This window comes from Pungitius pungitius, chromosome 4 (genome assembly GCF_949316345.1).
Source record: "Pungitius pungitius chromosome 4, fPunPun2.1, whole genome shotgun sequence".
Lineage (NCBI taxonomy): Eukaryota > Metazoa > Chordata > Actinopteri > Perciformes > Gasterosteidae > Pungitius > Pungitius pungitius.
Genome location: NC_084903.1, coordinates 17,817,977 through 17,838,481, shown reverse-complemented (window position 1 = coordinate 17,838,481; position 20,505 = coordinate 17,817,977). Strand labels below are relative to the sequence as shown.

The 20,505-nt window shown below is 46.8% G+C and overlaps 1 protein-coding gene across 4 annotated transcripts; it reads left to right on the top strand.

The window, feature by feature from the left end:
- The first annotated feature begins 1,818 nt into the window (after window positions 1-1,818).
- Window positions 1,819-20,502, top strand: znf710b (zinc finger protein 710b). Of its 4 annotated transcripts, none has more exons than XM_037449874.2 (5): window positions 1,819-2,299; window positions 14,103-15,695; window positions 17,488-17,679; window positions 17,921-18,092; window positions 18,761-20,502. In XM_037449874.2, the coding sequence occupies exons 2-5, from the start codon at window positions 14,145-14,147 to the stop codon at window positions 18,940-18,942; spliced, it is 2,097 nt and encodes a 698-aa protein (XP_037305771.2). In that variant the 5' UTR covers window positions 1,819-2,299; window positions 14,103-14,144; the 3' UTR covers window positions 18,943-20,502. The 4 variants fall into 4 exon arrangements, with proteins under 4 accessions (XP_037305771.2, XP_037305761.2, XP_037305754.2 ...); XM_037449864.2 differs by lacking the exon at window positions 1,819-2,299 and adding an exon at window positions 11,618-12,663 and having other exon boundaries at window positions 18,764-20,502; XM_037449857.2 differs by lacking the exon at window positions 1,819-2,299 and adding an exon at window positions 11,625-12,663.
- Window positions 20,503-20,505: the final 3 nt, after the last annotated feature.

Here is a 20,505-nt window from a genome sequence, read left to right as displayed (position 1 = left end):
CCGCACAGATTCCTGCAATGCGAAAAAGCGGGCAGTCAAATTATCACAGTTGCGCATCATGATGAACCAACAGTACCGGACTGGAATACTAATATGTTGAGGAGCGCGTGTTACTGAAAGTCAAAGAGGGCTCCTGCATGTTAACTCAGATATTCAGGTCGTTGTGTGAACAGCATTTCTTCTGCTCATAGATGAAAGAAAAGAAAAGAAACTATATATATGAGGAATCCTCGAATGGGCAGAAGCGTGACTTCTAACCCAATGAGCTCCCCAAACACCCCCATATTGTCTGGTTACTGTTTCTCTACTTTTGGAAGAAAGGGTTCACTCTGACATTTATTTATTTTTTACCTCTGAATCTTCTATGAAAACAATCAATAACATCCCATCTCACTTTGCTGACACAGTTTTAACCCCAGTTCGAGATCAACAACCCATAAACATTTAAATTCACAGTGCATTTGTATATTGACAGGCCTCTGAATGCTAAAGGTCGCCACCACAGCATCTTGATATAAATGAGTATTTTCTGTCAATAACACTAGATAATCAGAGGCTACAGGGAGGCTACCGTGCTATATCCGTCCTCGACGGATATAGCACGGTACAAAGGGACTGGAAGGCAGAGTTATGAGACACAAATACCAACTGCTATTCTTCGAGAAGAACAAGAAGAACCCTCCATCGTTTTCTAAACACAAGCAAGAAATGAACCTGATCAATCAAGGATAATTTATTTCCATGTTGTAAATGCCTTTAAAGGAGTAAGGCATCACATGCGACCGACATGCCTTGATCTTCTCCGACAGCTTATAAGAAGAAAAATGTATTAAGTAATTTCTGTATAAATCAAATTAATGAATTAAGATATCATATGAGACATGATTAATCATTTAGACAACATTTCGCAATAAGCTAAGTCATAAAAATTCAGTGGGGTGCTAGCGCTCTCTAGTGTTGAATGTGTGAATTCTTTTTTTATGGTTATTGGGTCATAGCTTTTAAACCCCTGATAATAATTCAGTTTCTGAATCTAATCAATGAAAATATTATTATTGGCTGAAAACAAATCATTTTTATTTTGATTGAGGCGGCGGGATGGATTTGGATGTATCAAAAATGTTTTGTTCCTAATTGAAATCAAAAACCTGAAACTTGAAAAACAGACAAAAACTCAAATATCTCTCTAGTGGTCCGGTTCTCACCGTTTGATCTTAACATACTAAACAATCAGCCTAGATGAGCTTTCCTCTGAAATTCAGTTTAGTGGCTAATGAAATAATGCAAATGAGTCACATTGTTCGGCTCTGTGTTTGCTGTTATTTCTTGAATCGTAAGGAGCCACATTTTGGGGACTACCAGCTGGTTCTCAAAACTGTTATCCATTGTATTTTAAGGCTTCCTCTATCAACGTGCCCCTCGACCCCTGAGACGTGTGTTCATTTGAACGTTTCACCTTTACAAGGATGTCAGAGTTTGACAGCAGACAACATCTGGGAAGCTTCTCTGTGCTCGGCTCGTCCAATACGAGCAGCCGTGTGTGACATTTCAACTGGTTTGTAGGCCGCTCATGCTCCAACCTTCATGATGTATACATACACCTTCTCAGTTGATCCCAGCAGTGACACTTCTTAGACGTCCCCGGATCTGTTGTTGAGAAGGTATGAGTCTTTCTTTACTGAATAAATTATTTTTAGTTTGTTTTATTTATTTTTAAACCGTGTCTGCAGGGATCTTAATGGACTTTATTCATCATATAAATGAAGTCTTGTCCTCAGGGTGGCTAAAATAGCGCCACCTTGTGGGTTGCGTGAATGCCATGCAAAACGTGTGCATTTACAATAAAAATGACTTGTACTGGGCGTAATTTAATATCAAAATCAAAATCATCCAGTAATAGAATCGTTAGTGGCGATCGTGTCCAAAGGCGGCTGTGTTTAAGTGAATCACGTGCCTCGGCACAGGCAGGCTGTAATTATCCACATCGAAGGTTTGCGAAGCTTGTTTATCAAAAGGCAAGTGAGAGAAACGCGTAAAACGGGACGTGCAGCGGCTGGCGGCGGATTCCTCTCAGTGAGCCACATCTCGCCTTTACTTGTGGCGTCGAGGAGGAGCTCAGTTGTTTATTCATTCACGTCAGCGCCTCTCGCCTTGCCTTCCCTCCTTCCTGCTACACACACACTCACACACACACACACACACACACACAGACACACACATCGGGGGACCCACCAACTGTTTTTCCCATATTGAAATTAACCACAATCACGCCGCCACCATAAACCGATTTTGGAATCAGGTGAGTTGCGATTTTTGGAATATGTCTTTTCCTTTTTTTTTCTCCTTCTTGTATTTTGTGTTGTTGTTGTTGTTCTTGGTCGATGGTCGAGGAGACGTCCGCGCCGCCGGAGCGTTGACTTGTCCGGGGCCGGCGAGGCGGAGGGAGGAGGGCTCCCACCGCAACTTATCCAATTCCCCTTGCCCAGGCCAGGAAATGTACGCGCGTAATGTCTGGACATTTTACACCCGCAGCGGTTCCATCTCGCGTGTCTCTCTCGGTGCGGAGTGTCTTCATTTTTTTTATTGCATTTCATTTAAAACGCGTATACCAGGAACGCATTGGTCGATGTAGGTCAGCAACTACAGTCAAAATGTCGTCTATTCTTTTTTTTTTTTTTGTGTGGGACTTCCACATTCTCTCATGCCACAAACAGATGGCGTCGAGATGGGGGGGGGGGAGAGAATTGGGGGTGGGGGGGGGGGGGGGGAGACGCATAAAGGAGTAAAGGAGGAGGGTGGGGGCAACACCAGGCCACATTATGCCGGGTCTGCACATCACTATTCGCGGCGGCTGCCCTGCACATCGAGCACAGCCCACCTCCTCGCGCCAGGACCCGGGGAGGTGTCCTCCCGTAAGGCCTGTCGGCAACAAAAGTTTGGAGCTGTTAAGTTGTCGGGTCTTTTTTTTTTCTTTTCTTTTTTTTTTTCTTCTCTTTTCTATTTTTTTTTTTCATATACTGGTTCATTTTGCGCAGGTGAAAGTAAACACACCACCGACGTTAAGCGGCTTGGGAGTTGATAGCGTGCACGAGTCGTCTCACAACCCCGGTGCAGGGGGGCGGAGGGGGGGGGGGGGGGGGTTGACACCTCAAAGCATCAGAGAGCTGCACTGCAGTAGATAACCTGTAGCCCGGGGACCTCCACCGCCGCCCCCCCCCCCCCCCCCCCCCCAGTTGGCTGACTCCCTCACCGGGCTGTCAGAGATCATTGACGGGCCACAGGTATCCTCCACGGCAACCAATGAGGTCACTGCAGCGCCCACCGGCTGCCAAGGGAGGCGTAGGTGCTGTAGCCTCTGGGTGCATGTGTGTGTGTATATACAGTATGTATATAATACTCCTTATATTGGACCGCTTCCGTGGCATTTTGTGTGTCCAAGTGCAAGGTCAGAATGGGCGACAACAGCGTTGACCCCCTCGCATACCTGCCACAGAGTGCCTGGCCTGTGGGTGCATTTAAGGGGAGAGGAGGGGGGGGGGGGGGGCTATAGAAGTGCTCCAGTAGTTAGGCAGTAATTAAAAAGACATCCTCCCCTTGTGGTCTGAGGGTCACCTGATTGATGGTCATTTAGGTGGAAACGTTCGAGTGACTCAGCGTGGTTGGACCCGTGCAGATCTCCGTTCCCCCCCTGCTGATCCTCATTGATTGCAGTTTGAGAAAGTTGACCCATTTCTGCCGTCACTTTGAGCAGACTCTGATCTTGACTAAACTGATTTAATCAACTCGGTGTTCGAGGGAACGAAGGGTGCCAACCGTCTCTGTCCAATTCTCTAGTCCTACAGTAACCTTTGGTGAGGGGATTGAATTTCACTGCGGCTCTTTGATTGAGCGTCCTCAGTTCTCCCCTTTTTCTGTGCCGTGGGAGCATCTGAAGTGATGCTGCTCGGGTATTACTCAAAGTCCACCTCTGTCTCCTAAAGGGTGCATTCATTGGCACTTGCCGGACCTTTTACCCTGGATTGTGGAGCAGCTCCAGTGACGGACATGTTGTGGAGTTCTCAGTCTTCCTGAATGCAGCTTTGGGCCTCTCTGACTTTCACTGTCTGAGGATAACCTCTATAGTCGGGCTTTTGCTCAAAGGCATCTTGCCAATTATTAATTTGCAAACTGGCTGCCTCTCAGCTGGCTGCTATATTTGTTGTGTTAACCTTGTGTTAATGATCTCTCTAATCTGCTCTACACACCCAGAATCTTGTTATTTTCATGTATTTTCATGCTCAGCGTGAATGAGGCACCCGTTCTGTTGGGTTTTTGGATCATACTTACTTTGTTTATACGCTTGAACGTCTGATTGATGGTACAATAGTATGTTTTGACATTATGGGGTGATGATGCCAACACGTGACTAATACCAGTGGAGCTCATCAAAAGCACATTTGAGTTCTCAACAATTTAGGCGTGTTTTCATTCTTTCTTTCTGAATGGCTCCAGGTTTAACAGAACGCTTTTTTAATTATTTTTTTATTTCTTTTTTTCTTGCTCGGCCAGCTTGACTTGAGCGGTGATGAATTAGTTTCCCCAAGCTTGAATCGATAATGTGTTATAACACTGCTGCTGCAAGCTGCTACTACACAATCTGTACGCTACCCGGGGGATCACCAGCCACTCGTGCGCGGATCGGATCGGCAGCGGCAGCTCGGCCCGAGTTGAAAGAGGGCCAAAAAAACCCAAAGCACATCAGGACATCCCCATCATGCATTAAAAAAAAATAAAAAAATCACCGAGAGGCCAATCGCCTCAACAGACGCCCGCAACATCGTGTAAATGAAGATGAATTAAAACGAGGCGGCTTTTTCTCCCTCCTTTCTTTTGTGGGGATGAAAAGGTTTAGAATAGCTGATGATGGTGTCAGCACATTGCAGCGCTGCAGGCAAGGTTTAACGAAAAAAAAAAAAAAAAGAGGCCGATGATGTTTCTCGAAGCACAAAGGTCTAATGTGTAGGGCCTGGTTGTCGGCGGGATGCCACTCTGTTTGTTTGCGCTGGATGAGTGTGAATGTGTGTTGCGTAGTTCGAGAGCTGCAGTGCTTCGAGGAGAAAAGCGATGCCTGCAAGATTTGAATTGTTGATAAACGACATGCCAAATTATGCTTCGTGCCGTTCTGTTGGCTTACTGCTTTTCTCTACATGGCTTTATTGATAAGTGTGACCTGCTATTTCCCCGTTGCATGACAGGCGATGCTTTGGCATGTTTGAATGTCGGCCAATGGCTTGACTGTCTGTGCACATGTTACCGTTGGACCATGTGATGCATGTCATTGTGATTCATAGCCCCCCTGTTGTCAAGCGTTGGTTTTTGGTGAAAAGGTGCAAAATAGGAGGTAGGTTTACACCCAGACTCCTCTATGTCACCTGTTTTCCACCTCACATCTGCGGGATACTTTGTCTGCGGCGTTCCATGTGTTTTTCCTGTAGGCGTGGGAGTGTTGGTCCATCACTTTTGATTCAGACTGAAAGTGGATGAATCATAATAACTGCGGCGGTACTGTGGATGTCAAAGGTTTCACCTTATTCTGTGAAACTTCTATCTGATGGAGTGGCTCTACATTTTCAGCAGGCAGAGCGTGAATCCTTTTAGTCTCTACACAGTCACAGTAACGACGTTGATGATCCTTTAACTTTACATCTTGCGCCATCATCGTATCGGATACCTTTTTTTTTTTTTTTTGCACTTGGCAAATACCTGCACAAACTAATAGACTTTCCAAAAGGCTCATCTGTAGAATGCAAATGTTGGCATGAAGGGGCTGTATAAATATGTTGAAGAGTTTAGCTGCGGACTCACTAAGCTGCAAGCAAGGCTGGGTCTCTTAATCCTAAAATTTGAATGCTTCAAATGAAGTTGTGTTGAGTTTGTGTTTCCTTCCGATAAACAAGTTGGGGACAGAACAAATGACACTGTAAATTCAGTGTTTTAGCTAGGGATATTAAATATTTGTTCTGTTCCAGGAGTGTATGCAGAAGGAGTTTCTTACAGGCCACTGCAGCTCATTAAGGTGCTGGTCATGGCTGTAGATCAACATGACGTGGTGTCGTAAAACCCGTTTGTTTTTGCTCAGCTCAAATGATGTGTCCTTCAAAAGTGGACTGCCCACTTCTCAGGGGAGAAAAAATTATGTTTTCTTCTAATTTGTTTGCATTTTGTTTTTTTTTGATCAGCCAAGATCAGACCGTAATCATGGTATCGTGTGTGTGTGTGTGTGTGTGGTTAACTGCAACTAACAATCGTTTTCACTGTGGATTAATCAATCCATAATGTTCTCAATGAATCAGTTAGATCTTTGCACTATAAAATGTCAAAAAATTGCAACGTGTTTCCAGAGCTGGAAGTTTTCTGTCCTAAAGGAATAAAGGAACCAAAAATGATTGACATTAAGGAAACTTGAATCACTTCCAAATCCATTATCCAAAAAGTTCCAAACTAGTCATTAATGTCTACAGCTTCAGTGCTAGTGTGTTCACTCAGCTACCTGCCACTCTCCTGCACCGTGCGGCGCAGTGGCCTAGTTCATGCCCTCTTCAATGTAATTTTAGCTTTAGTGCGTTTGAGTGCATGCATTGCGTCTCTCTGTTTTCAGTCTCGGTCTCTTATCGTCCCGGTGTCCCGTCCTGTCCTCTCTGCACCCTTTTCTTTCGCCTTTGGTCGTGACACTGTTGGTGTGCAGAGCTCTGGGGGTGGGGGGGGGGCAGTGGTGCTCGGACAGTAACCTCACCCTCTGTGTGGATGGATGACGCCGTCCCGGAGGGAGCCGGAGACGGCACAGCCATTTTACATCGTCTCTGGTTTGATTGACGCGTTCTGTTCCTCAGCCGTTACTGCTGATATCTGGTTTAAAATGAAGCTGATAATGGAGGAGGGAGGGGGGGATGGGGGGGGGGGGGGGAGAATTACACACTGAAGTCGCTCGTTAAAAGATTAAGATGAATATGGGGGCCTTCTAGATTGACTTAGAGCACGAGGAATACTCAGGTGGTGTAAAACATGAAGAATTAATTACCAGTTTTCCAGTAACTGTGTGACCATGACAGATTCCTCCAAGGGAGCACTTATGCGTTTATTTTTACATGTCCCATTCAGTGTGTGTGTGTGTGTATTGGGGACAACTCTTGGGAAAGAAAACTAGGGTATCCATATCAGGTTGTTTTTAAATATGTCATGTGTTTATGTTTCTACCATAAGGAGTAATGTCCTCACAGCTTGTCTTGGTGCATGCTGTCCTCTGCCGGTGCTGCCGGGCTCACTCGGTGTGCAAGATGCTCACGATCCGTGAGGGAGGAATGCAGCGCAATGCAGATAAATTCACAATGATCAGACATTCCACCAAAGAGATGTTGCGAGGTGAACAATTGCTTAAAATCTTGTTAAATGCGATGTGATCAAATCTCACCCAACAAACACTCCGTGCAACGGGACCATGTTGAGCTGCCAGGATGCTGCTTTGTCAGATGATGGAACAGCTCCACACTTCACATTTTCCATGTAAACAACAGTGAACGTATTCCCCTGGGTATGTTCCTGTCTGCCAGCAGATATAGGAGACAAATACGTGACAACACTGTGAGGTTACAAAGGTCAGTGTCGAAGTGGGAATATTTAAATCTCCATTCGAAAATAAAAAAAAAGAGGTGGCTTCGCTGCTAAAGTGCTCTTGAGCTAGACCCAAAATCTCCCCCTCGTCCCTGGAGGTGCTGTTGTGTGGCCCATCTCCAAAGAACAAATGAAAAAAGATTTCCCACAGGGATCAATATTAAAATATATATATTTTTTTAAATGGTTTCCCATGTAACAAGGGAGGAGACGGTAAAGGATCCTGATCATCCTGTTATAACCATTGAAACTGGTTGATGATTAAAAGCAAGCAAGGAAGGAAGGAGTTGGGATCTAGAAGTTAAGAAGGAAATGACAAAAAGGTGGGGAAAGAGATTATCGGAGATGGAGACGTATCCATGGAAACATAAGGACAGATAGAGAGCGACAAGAGGAGAAAGAAGTTTGACTCCCTTAAAGCACAGAAACAAAATGAGAGGCCCATAGCAGCATTTATCTTTATTTATCTGTGAATTGGGTTGAGAGGTTTGTGCCTCGATATTTTATCTTATTATTGTTGCATTTTTCACATGAAGATGAAACATGGTATAAATAACGTTACATTTTGAACTAATAGAGACATGCTGGTGTGTTAGTTTGGATGGATGTCAATCAGCGTTTGAATGTGTAACTCATAAGTCATGCAGTCAAACAATGGTTTCCAATTAAGGAGAGCAAAGACGAGACAACCACGCACACTTTATTCCCAAGGGACAGTTCTTTGTAAATATGTTGTACTGTATACCTCAAGCACTCACAACAGTACTAGCTTAAATCTGTCATAGGTCATACATTGCAGTTTATTGGTGATCAGAGCAAAACCTAAATTCCATGCCGCAACCTGTCGGCGTCTAATCGTTTTCAATAAATCAAAGACTCTCAGTAAGTTTTTAGAAACGTTGAGGTGAAGTATACAGACGCCATGAAAAGATGAGCCAATCTGCAGAATCGTTGGTCCCTGTTAATGATCCCGTGTGACATCATCCCTGCGCATATGGTCCATCACCTGGGCCGCGGCGTGGGAATAAGGTCGGGAGCCCCGCCCCTCGCTTCGCTGGCTGTAGCTCTACTGGGTTTATTACCACAGGCCAAACTTAACAAGTGTTTTAGCTTCGCCGACGTGTCCTGCACTTCATCGGCCGCTGTCCCCAGAGTACGTCGTTTTCACTCACCTTTTAGTGTTGCGATATTTTTGATGAGGAACCTAAATTGAGTGATTTACAGAATTGATTCACAGTGGGGCTGTAAAAATTGACTGAATGAATCAGCACCGAGTTACGATCACAATTGACATTGACAAAAACTTTTTCCAAGGGTATGATTATCTCTGATGTTCATCCCCAAATAAACATCCATAAATCTGTCCATACCGTGAACAATGCTGACTCTAAGATGCTCCCAATTGTTTCAACACGGACCTGAGAACCAACACATTTTTAGGCCACATGATCCAGTGCTGTTTGTCCACGAAGGAAGGAGCACTAGGCAAACATCACCCGCTAACAATATAACAAACAGTTGTACATATCTATATGCCTGTTGTCCTCCACTATTTCGCATATTAGCCGTTGAGATGAATCACATTTGGCCTTTTCAGGAGGGGCCACATCACAATACACCTGAACGCAGCTGTTTCCACTGCCCAGTGAATAACATGGGTGATTACATCTGATGCCGGTCCCTTTAATGTTACCGGTTGGTGTCGGTGTGACACAGGGAGGACTTGTAAAAACCAGCAGTGCCCTTCTTCTTCTTCTTCTTCTTCTTCTACTTCTCTTGCTGCAGCGGCCATGTTTGTGAAACCACAAAATAAAGCCAAATGGGTTTTTTTTGTGCTCTCTCTCCCTCGCTCACTCCCTTTTTTTTTCTTTCTTTCTGCTCACTCTTTCTGTTTTTCTCTTCCCCTCCCCCTCCCTCTCTGTTCCTCTATCCTCTGCTCTCCCTCTTTCATCCTCCCTCCCTTCCTCCCTCTTTCTCTCTCTCATTTTATTTCTCTCTGGCTCTTGGTTACCGTCATGTATTCCCCTCCCTCCCCTCTCTCTCTCTCTCTCTCTCTCTCTCTCTCTCTCTCTCCCTCACGTTGCACAATGCCCCTCCCTCCCTCTCTCTGTCTTGCTCTCACGTTGCTCTCCGCTCCATCTCTCTCCGTCTCTCCCTTGCTCGCTCTTCCACTCTTTCCTTTTTTCTATCTTTTCTCTCTCTCTCTCTCTTTCTCTTGCTTCTCTTGCTCTCCCTCTACATCATCCCCTCCCCCAACTGCTGCCTCACATTTTCTCTCTCCCCTTTCTCTCTCACCCCACCATTTCACTCACTCACTCACTCACTCACTCGCTCACTCGCTCCCCCTCCCCTCGCTGTTCTCTTTATCTCCTCCCCTCCCTCCCCCTTCAATCCCTCTTTCATTCCATGCAATCATCTGTTCTCTCTCTCTCTCTCTCTCTGCTTACTCTATTACGCCCCCCATTTTGTCCTCTGCTGTTTCCCTTTCTCTCTCTTTCCTCCATGTTCTCTCTATCCTGTAGTTCACCACACTTCCCCACGGCATTTATGTCGCAAACTTTATTTAAGAAATGTTTTCTATGACAGAAAAAAGAAACAGGTTTGAAACCATATGAATTCTAAAAGAAAAGCTTGATTAAAAGCTTCTCTCCCCATCACCATATATTTGTTTCTTGTTGAACCCGTCCATTCTGTGCTGCTATTTACTCTCCCGTGTTATTCAATACAACTGCCTGCAATGGGCCCCCGTTTGCTGGTATACGTCTATGTTCAACAAGTGGCCAACAAAACAACCAGGAGGGAAAGTAATTGTCCTCACAGCGGACTGTAAACTGGGTGCACCAGGTGACTGCCCTTACCTCGCAGGTCAGCAGAGACGACGCCTCAAACACCAAGCTGCTCCCTCTGCACAGTGGCAAGTTTCTGTACTTTTTACGTATCATTCACAAGCCAAACATTTGAAAATCCTCATGAATATGCAGCAAATCCTCACATTTCCAATGCTGGAGGCCAACGTTTTTCACTGTAACCATCATGTATCCAAACGTTGCCACGGTGAGATGGCTAATGACTTGAATCAGAAGTTGCAGTCTGGACCACGTTGTTCGGGACCACCTTTGTGTTTTGGTCCTCACCCCGAAGGAGTCTGGATCCAGCCGAGACAGACCTCAAATTACACCTGTCATCATAGTGCATCTCCTCCAGCTACGTTTAGTCAGGTTTCACTTCCCTTTTCCATTTGATTTAATCAGTGGGAAAATCTGACTGCTGCTAAACAGGAACAAAGTGCTAGAAAATTGAAAAAAAAAGAAGAAGCAAAACTATAAATGATTTAAGATCCGATTGGTTCAAAGCTCAACAGTGCAAAAGGCCACGGTCCTCACTTAAACTTTATCACAAGGTAAATGGAGCAAAACTTTATTTAAAAGAATAAATGCGAGGGGAAGCACCTTTGTGCTCGTCTGGCTTGTGATCAACAGGAAGTGGTCGCATAACCCGAGAGATGCAACTGTTTGTGGGAAGTTTGATTTCGTAGACGGAAACATGGAAGCGAAGATACCCGTCTTATTATCCACCAAGATTATAGAAGGTCAAAAGCACTGCAAATGAATAACGCTTAATGTATTCTCAAGTAATTGGATCCATCTTTCGTTTGTCTTCGGTCAATTTTGGCACTAATGTTAACCGTGAATTAAACCTACAGCTGGAATGAATGCTTTCTGCACTACAAGTTTATCATTGGTTTCCCCAGAGGCGTTGGCTTGTCTGTCCATTAGTCCTCTCGCGTGTTGACACCAACTTCGTTGGGTAAATGTGTGTGTGTGTGTGTGTTTAATTTACCGGCCCGTTTTGGGAGGGTTTGGTTTCACCCGTGACCTCGTCGTAGGGCAGGATGTGCGTGACCTTTGGCACCGTCTCGTCTCTCCACGCTACCCTAATTTGGCCGGTGGCAACATGCCATGAAAAAAAATAAAATCTAAAAGTTCTTCACACTTTGGACGCACTGTGTGTGTGCTTTCGAGGGGCGATGGAAACATTGGCCGGTTTGCTCGCTTTATTGTTAAAATAAGCGCGGTACCTTTTTTATTCTCCCCCTTTTACCTCTCACTCTCTCCTTTTCGCTTCATCTATCTTCCATTTCTTATTCTTTTACCGCATTCTGCTCCACTTTTCCCATCCCCCCCTCTGTGTTTCTCTCTCTCTTTCTGTCTCCCCTCCAGCCCTCCCCTCTCCTTTTCCTTCAGTATTCTGTCCTTCCTCATCCTCTCTTTCACCATCATCTCTCTCTCCTCCATTTGCTCCTCTCCTTGTCACTCCAACGTCTCTCTCTCTCCCTTATCTCTCTCTCTTGTCTTCCTCCCCCCCCCCGCCCCCTATACAACATACTTGCATGCATCCAAGTCTGGACGGAACACGTTTTCATACTCATAAACCCTACTTGATACATGAAAGAGTGAAAGATGCAGCGGCGCAGAGAGAGGAAGGGAGATGCGTAGAGGAAACGCACGGGAAGGACAAACGGCAATAGATGGAGCTACGGGAATAAAGACAGAGAGCCAGACTGGGATTGGCAGAAAACAAAGACCAAGAAGGACAGACGGAGATGGAAGGAAAGCAGGGAAAGTGAGGCGGGATCCATCACTTCAGAATGATGTGTTGATTTGACGTTGTTGTGTGTGTGTGTGTGTCTTGTGACTTTGAGGTGACTTAGTCAGTTCATCATCAGAGTATCGAGGAACCTTGTGCGAGGCAGTGGATTTTTGTTTGTTTGTTTGTTCTGATTTGTTGGAATAATGTTTGTCTGCGTCCAGCCTGTGTTTGTGACGGCGTGACCAGAGTCACTACCAAAGCGCTGTTGAAGAAGAGGGGTGGAGGCAGGCCACATTAGCCCCGCCTCCCCCTCATCCCTCACGTATAAAGAAGGAAGGGAGGAACGTAGCCCGTTCTCACTCAACACACTGGCACTGGAGAATGAGATCCTTAAAGCACCTGAAACCTCACAGCAAGAGGAGCGTGGTGAGTTCATTGGCTCTCCCTCGTAGCATATCAAGTGGTAGTTTACTGGAGGGGTGGGCAACACGGCTCGGTCCCACTGACAGACAGGTAGACAGCTGCCTTCAGGGATGCTTTGATTCTTGGTAGGTTTTCTTTGTTTTTAAAGTTGCCATTTGCAGATGTGTTGTTTGTTGCACACGTGGAGGCTTGTGTCTGGCGTTAACTCCGTTCTGCCCTCTTTTGAGCGGTTTTTCAACTCTTCCTCGTAAAGCTCTTTCTTCTCTCGCCTGCTCTGTTTCCACTTCAAATTTTTATCTTTCGTTCTGTCCGGCTTTCATTTTCTAACTGTCTCCTGGTTGCTCGCTGCATCTCCCTCCCTCCCTCCTTCTGTCTCCACATATCTTTCTTTCTCTTTCTTCCTCTTGCTCTCTTTTGACTGCTGCCTTAGACTCACCCTCTCACTCTTTCACTCAGCTCTCCCCCTCCCTCTCCAGTCTCTCCCTCCCTCCTCCCCACCCCTCTTTTCCTTATCTCTCCTTCACTCTCCCTCTACCTTTCATTTTTTTTCCTTCTCCCCTCCCTTCAGCTAGACTTGCATTGCTCTAATCTCCCCCCCTCTCTCTCTCTCTGTCTCTCTCTCCCTCCCTCACTGTCTCTGCTTTTTACCCTCTCCCCCCCTCTCTGTTCTCCTGTTTTTGTCTCCTCTGCTGCTTTTCCATTCTATAAAAAAATGTCTTAATCCTGCTGAGTTTTGTCTTCCTCTTTCTCCCCCTCTTGTGCTTGAATGTGCGTTTGTGTGTAGATCAATAGGCCATCTTATTCCTCATAACACACACGCACACCAGCCATACATGGTGAGCACGCGGGATTAGGACGGTGTCTTTCACGGCCCATGCGTGTATCACTAGATCTAAAGATTCGCCTTTGCTTGACTTCTGATTCCAGAAAAAATGATTTGTGATGAGGTTGTCTCTCCGTGGGAGGACATTTTTTTTTAGTGTGTCCTTAACAAAAGGGCTTTCTTTCTCCCATCTATCTCGATGAACGGCTCATGTGTCAATGAAGGACACGCTCCTACCTGAGAACAGTGTTCTGTAGTCTGGCTCTTGCTTAATAGTTATCATTGCCTTCCTGCTTTTAGTTTAGAATGCAGGAACCCGAGGTTCCTGCATTGACCAATGCACGCTCTTTCAATTTATCTCGATCTATGTTGTGTTCTCGATTTGTTTTCTAAGCATCTTAGTTCACAAAACAAACAGAGCTTTGCTTAAACGTAGGACGATGACCGAGAAAAGGTCCTTAGTTTCTCTTATTCCCCCCCCCCCCCCCCCCCCCACGATATCGCCGAGTGGAATGAGTCATGACAGACTTCTTCTCTGTAGTCAGACACAGCATATATTTGATAATTGCTTCCTCGCAGTGCTGATGTCTGTGCCTGTGTATCTTTTTCTCTATTCCAGGAGGAGGCGAGCCGGCGCCTGGGTAGATGTGAGCCCAAGGTAATGGCCAGGCTGGTGGACACAGGCACACAGACAGATCCAGTAGTCGTGCTGTCCCTGGCCCAGGCTGCCGTGCTAGGTCTCATCTCCCAGAATGAAGTGTTCGGCGCTACCATTGCACCCAACGGCTTCTACACCGGCGAACCCAAAGAGTCCCCCGCACCCCAAGTAGACGGAGTCGACTACGAGTACGCAGACCAGCTCATCGGAGCCAACGGAGACTACCTCGGGGACAACTTGGGCGAGGACGGACAGATGCAACCCAGCTGCAGTCAGAGGAGGTGGCAGCAGGGGCCCCCTCAGCACCCGGACACAAAAATGGTCGGCCCCGACCGCCACGGCCTTCAGGGCGGCGACGTGTCCTCTTCCCATGTGAAGGGGGAGGTGGTGAACTCTGGAATGTCCTCCTGTGTCCACATGCTTAACAATTTGGCTCCCAGGGGTGGCTTAGTCCAAGTGGATCCGGCCACTCTCAGGAGCGCCAGCAAGAACTGTGCAGAGTGCGAGCGGGAAGCCACCGGCCAGCCGCAGGCCACCGCGCACGTTCACCCCCCTCCCCCACAGGTCGGCCACCGAGGCGGGGAGCAGGGCCACCGCGGACTGCAAGGCCAGCGGCCCATGGGGGGCCACGGCCGAGGTGGCAGGGAGGAGGACGAGGAGGTGGAACACCAGGGGAACAGCATGATGAAGCCCACGCAGCAGGAGGAAGCCATCAGCAGCTACTTCCAGACCAGCGAAGTGGGCAGCTACGACTCGGCGGAAATGGGCATGGCGGGCGAGTACGAAGACGGCAGCCAGAACATGATGTGGACGGACGGGAGCGCGGCGGCGGCGGCGGCGGTGGCGGCGGCGCAGCACCAGCAGCCTCCGCACCCCCAGCCTCCCCGTCGCCACGGCGGCCGCAGGGTGGACCGACTGGACATCAACATCCAGATCGACGAATCGTACTGCGTGGACGTGGGCGACGGTCTGAAGCGCTGGAAGTGCCGCATGTGCGACAAGTCGTACACCTCCAAGTACAACCTGGTCACGCACATCCTGGGCCACAACGGCATCAAGCCGCACGCCTGTCCCCACTGCGGGAAGCTCTTTAAGCAGCCCAGTCACCTCCAGACCCACCTGCTGACCCACCAAGGCACGCGACCCCACAAGTGCACCGTCTGCAAGAAGGGCTTCACCCAGACCAGCCACCTGAAGCGCCACATGCTGCAGCACACCGACGTGAAGCCCTACAGCTGCCGCTTCTGCCGCCGCGGCTTCGCCTACCCCAGCGAGCTGCGGGCCCACGAGGTGAAGCACGAGCGCGGGCGCTGCCACGTGTGCTCGCAGTGCGGCATGGAGTTCCCCACCTACGCGCACCTCAAGCGCCACCAGACCAGCCACCAGGGGCCGCACACCTTCCAGTGCACCGAGTGCAACAAGTCGTTCGCCTACCGCAGCCAGCTCCAGAACCACCTGCTGAAGCACCAGAGCCCGAGGCCTTACACCTGCTCCCAGTGCGGCCTGGAGTTTGTGCAGCTCCACCACCTGCGTCAGCACTCGCTCACTCACAAGGTACCCACGCTCCCGCTCCTGGACCTCCTGGGTGCTCTAGTTAAAAAACACACCATAGATTTGATCCCCGGGCGTTTATTAGTCCGGATTTTTCTTGTGAAAAAAATAGTATGGGATCAGCAGAGGGAGGCTACCACACCTCCGCTCGTTGTCTGTGTGAAGTAGACAAGTAAGAGCACTTGCCCTGACAAGCATCCATACGCTGCTCTGTTGTTGCGAGTAAAACCTCTTACTGAAGGTCAGAATAGAAGTAAATTTTTTTTTTTGCATGCAATCACCCTGCATGCAGTCAATCAGCAGTTCTCTATTCAAGCTACGGGATGCTTTTCCAGCTTTGATACAGATTATTCATGTTAACAAAAAAAAAGGAGGACAGATGAACAGCTGAACAAAATAAATCACTTTCAGATTTATTGGGAACATCCACTACAATACTGAGCGTCTTCATGTAGTCCTCAATATAGTCACCATCGTGTCTGTAATGGCTCAGTGACCCCCTGACTACTCTCACACATACACACACACACACATAAACACAGGTGGGGAAGAGAGAGCTATCTCACCACTGGACCCTCATTAGTCGCTACATGTGAGATTCTGACATTTCTCAGACTTTCACTTCAGTGGATGGAGTTTAAATGCTGAATTCCTGAGGATTTACCTAAATTTGATTACTTTCAGCGAAAACAATAACCCCTAAGCCACCCACTCGACGTGGAAAGGAGAGGGCAGTCGGTGTTCTCAGTAGAGAGAATGTTCTTTTGTACGTGAGCCGGCTGTCTGTTCACTGCTCCCCCTGGTGGACAACCTGCAGCGCCACACGCGTGCTGTGCAGGCCGTGACCGTCTGCAACATCCGTCCGCAGTCTCTCAAACCCGCTGGCAACCTTCTAATACATATTAGTCCTTCTCATTAGAGCAGAAAGCAGTTACTCAGGCTCCCTTGTTTGTCCGCGGAGATAGACTGCAGAGTGAAGTGTGTAATGCAGCAGCACGTTCATTTAGACGGGCCTCGAGGCCTCCGATGTTGTGAATTGTCTCTGTGTGACCTGCTTCTCGATGACTCCACATTTCCTGCCGCACGTGGTTGAGGATGTTACTGGAACAGACTAAAGACCGGCGGCAAGGGCTTTTTTTCCCCCTCCCTGTGCTGTAGTGATCCCTTTTAGTAGATCCAAAATGGCTGCCGGGGATTTTGATATGGTCAAACGGGCAACCGGCCACGGGCAGGATGTGAATGTCATGACGTCACCAAACTGACCTGACGAGACAAACAGGCCGTGGTCCTTTCACAGTTCCAACGCATTAGATATTTACTCGCAGTACCAATGAATAGTTTGTTTTTCTAGTCATTGATCTGACATTCAAGAAAAGGAGGACACCGGTTTGAATGGATTTTGTCCTTCCTACTACCATGTCCTAATACTTCTGTATAGGATAATCATCTCAATGCTACAGCCCAGTAACGCAGTGGGCTTTTTGAGCAGTTCCTGTTGGCAAGATGCTATTGGATGTGAAGAAGATTGATAATGGAGAATGTCTGAGGTTGTAATAAGCATGTTTTTTTTTATCCGTCTTGGGATTATTTTCATTTTTTGTAAAATGTGCTGAAACTGAAAATATGTATCATGTCTTTTTGTTCAGGTTTTATTTTATGATTTTGTGGCATTTTGTAGCTCAGGATTTGACCTGATTTCACCTCCGTCTCACTTTTTAGTGAGCTATATTACCAGGGAAGAAAAAGAAGTGCATTTGAATGATCGACCCTTTTGCTCCGCTCGGTCTCCCCGTAGGGAATGAAAGGACACAAGTGTGACGTGTGTTCGCGGGAGTTCACCCTGTCGGCCAACCTGAAGAGGCACATGCTCATCCACAACAGCGTCAGGCCCTTCCAGTGCCACGTCTGCTTTAAGAGCTTCATCCAGAAACAGACCCTCAAGACCCACATGATCGTCCACCTGCCCGTGAAGCCATTCAAATGCAAGGTGAGTGTTTGAAGTCATATTCTAGGTGGGGGGGGGGGGGGGGGGGGAGTGAAAGATTTTCAAATTCATCTCATTGTGAAATGATGTGCTATGATGCATTTGAAGTTGAATTTAATGCAACCGGATTATGTGTGGAGGAGGAATGTTCTTAAGGTTAATGCGCTTTTGATAACAGCCCGGATTGAGTTCATCAGTGTCAATATTTCGGGGGTTGTGTTTGTTTTGTGTTTTTCTTCTCCAGGTATGCGGCAAGTCTTTCAACAGAATGTACAACCTGCTGGGCCACATGCACCTCCACGCCGGCAGTAAGCCCTTCAAGTGTCCGTACTGCACCAGTAAGTTTAACCTGAAGGGGAACCTCAGCAGGCACATGAAGGTCAAGCACGGAATGGACGTCTCACCGGAAGGACAAGGTAGCGCGCCGCTCGTGATGTCACACGTGTTCTTTAATTGCTATTTCATCCGGTGAAGGTCCATTGAATCCAAGTGCTCCTCTTCGGTCCACAGTTCTCGCCAGTGACCCCCTGGTTTAGCTTTGATGGTGACGGAAGGTTCCATATCGTTGGACCCCGTCATGTTCATTATCTTTCCCAGACATGCAAGAAGACTAAATTCATTTTTAATAATCACTAATAATCTAATTGTTCCGGATTCATTTTGTTCATACAGGCAACAATATTACTTGAGGCTCTTTTTTTTTGTCCACATAAGGGAAAGTTTAACTCATAAATGTAATGTAGTAATGTAATGTAGGTTTACAATTGCTGCTGCAACAAAAACAACAAGTAATGCAGGAATGTCTCAAAGGCCTGCAAAGTGTTGAACTAAGTTGATAGGACAGATTATTGCTTTTTCTTTTTAATCATACATATCCAGCAGTAAAGAGGATGGCTTAGGGTTTGAGATAACTATTTTAAAGGCTTCAAATTGATAGAAGAAGACCAAAACAGTCAGTAATGAATAACGTGTTACTCCGATGAGCCCTGTTGTCCCAGGAACATCTTCAGCGTGGTGCCACCGATCAAACGGAGTGTAAGCAAAATGTTCACTTTATAATGTTTGTTTGTTTGTTTCTCCCCAGAAGTTCTTCCAGAAATGGATGGCCAGGGGGAGTATGAAGGACAGAGCTTCGGTTTTACCTCACAAGACAATATGGACAACGGTGGCTCCCAAAACCTCACCAAACTCACGACGGCAAACATAGAGGACATGGAGGAGTATTACAATTTCGGGAAGGATACCAGCAGCTACACTACACCGTGAGCGCTGATCAGCCAGAGGACATGCTTTGGTTTTTTTTTTTTTTTTTTTTTTCAACAGAAGGAAATTATAGAGTTGTTATCAAAGCTTTGGGAGACACCAGGGACGAGGTTTTCATTTAGGTACGGCCTCCTTTCCAGAAGAAGCCGAACTGAGGGGCCTCTGGTGGGAGGTCAGGAAAGAAAGAAAGACGCACTTCAAAGGAGAGGATTTGACTCTTGTTGCAGAGACGCGGGTCCGGAGCTCCTGTTTTTGGGGGATCACCACGGCTCAGCGACTCAAAAGACTCACGCTGGCGTACGGTGGAAATTGTCTCTGTGTGTATGTGTCAGTTATTTGAGGAAAAAAAACAAAAGAAAAGAAAAAAAGTTTCAGAGCCATCATTTGCTTTCAATGTGATAGAAATCCGTTTTCCATTTTGCCATTTTTTGTCATTCGCAACCAATGTTTGACCTTTTATATTTTCGTCTGAAAGTGCCAGCTGGATACATTCGCAACGAAGCGTCCACCATGTTGGCTATTTACTCACCGTATATCGAACTTTTGATACATAGTCGCACCATATTCATAGGTTTGAATGCTCTTGCTAAACGGTTCCTCGTTGTAGTTTGTCCATTCCCTCCCAGCCCTCAGTTTAAACCGGTCGCCCCTTTCCACGCGTGCATGCTTTTTTTTTGCACCGGGCATTGTAGCTTTCCTCTTACCCGGGAGCTTCCCACCCGAAGCGGCTACGGCCCCAACGTCAGCTGACACCCCGGAATAGGACGTGAGAACACGTAAAGCCCCGTCACTGTGCAGGTGATTGGATTCTGCAACAGACCGTGTGCTTTGCCTACCGTTGTTTGACTCACATGGTTCAGCTTAACGTTGATAATCTCTCCCGTGTAGTGAATGCACCGCTCAAAGTTCTACCGAGTGAACAACCTCGAGCCCTTTTTCAGCCTGACCTGCAAAGACAGTCTTCAGTAGGTGGTGAACTCATTTATCGTAAGGAGAAAAGCTGGGGGAAATAAGATGGTAAAATGTTCCAGACCCCCATAACGGCAATATTATTGTTATTCAACACAAACAGACCTGCTTTCTTAATACTTTTTTTTTGTAAACTGCAGTCCTCAGTACGGATATTTCAGTGTCAGTTTAAACGGGGAACTGAGGAACGAGCAGTTTGGGTTTTCTGTTGTTTGTAGTTTCAGCACTCTTTAATCCCAGGCCGTTTTCACTTCACTTTCAATTCACTTTAATTCAGAAACGTATTTCCCCACGCAAACGAAACACAGTGGGCATCAAATCCAGTCCGTAGATTGGAGATGAGAAAAACCTTCTTTGGGAGCTCCAGATTGAATTTTGTATGACTTGAATTGAAAGTGGACTGACACTACTTGTGTTTTTCATCATGTTGTTTTTGGGGAAGACGGTCCGCTCCCCCTGTCCTGCCATGCAGGGCAGCCCTGATATGCACACTAAACCGGAGGTCTACTAGTTCTTCTTTTGAGATGAGGAATATCAAACTGAGACCTCATGGAAGTTTACCATGAATTATTTAATAAAGGTTCTCTAGTTTAATGA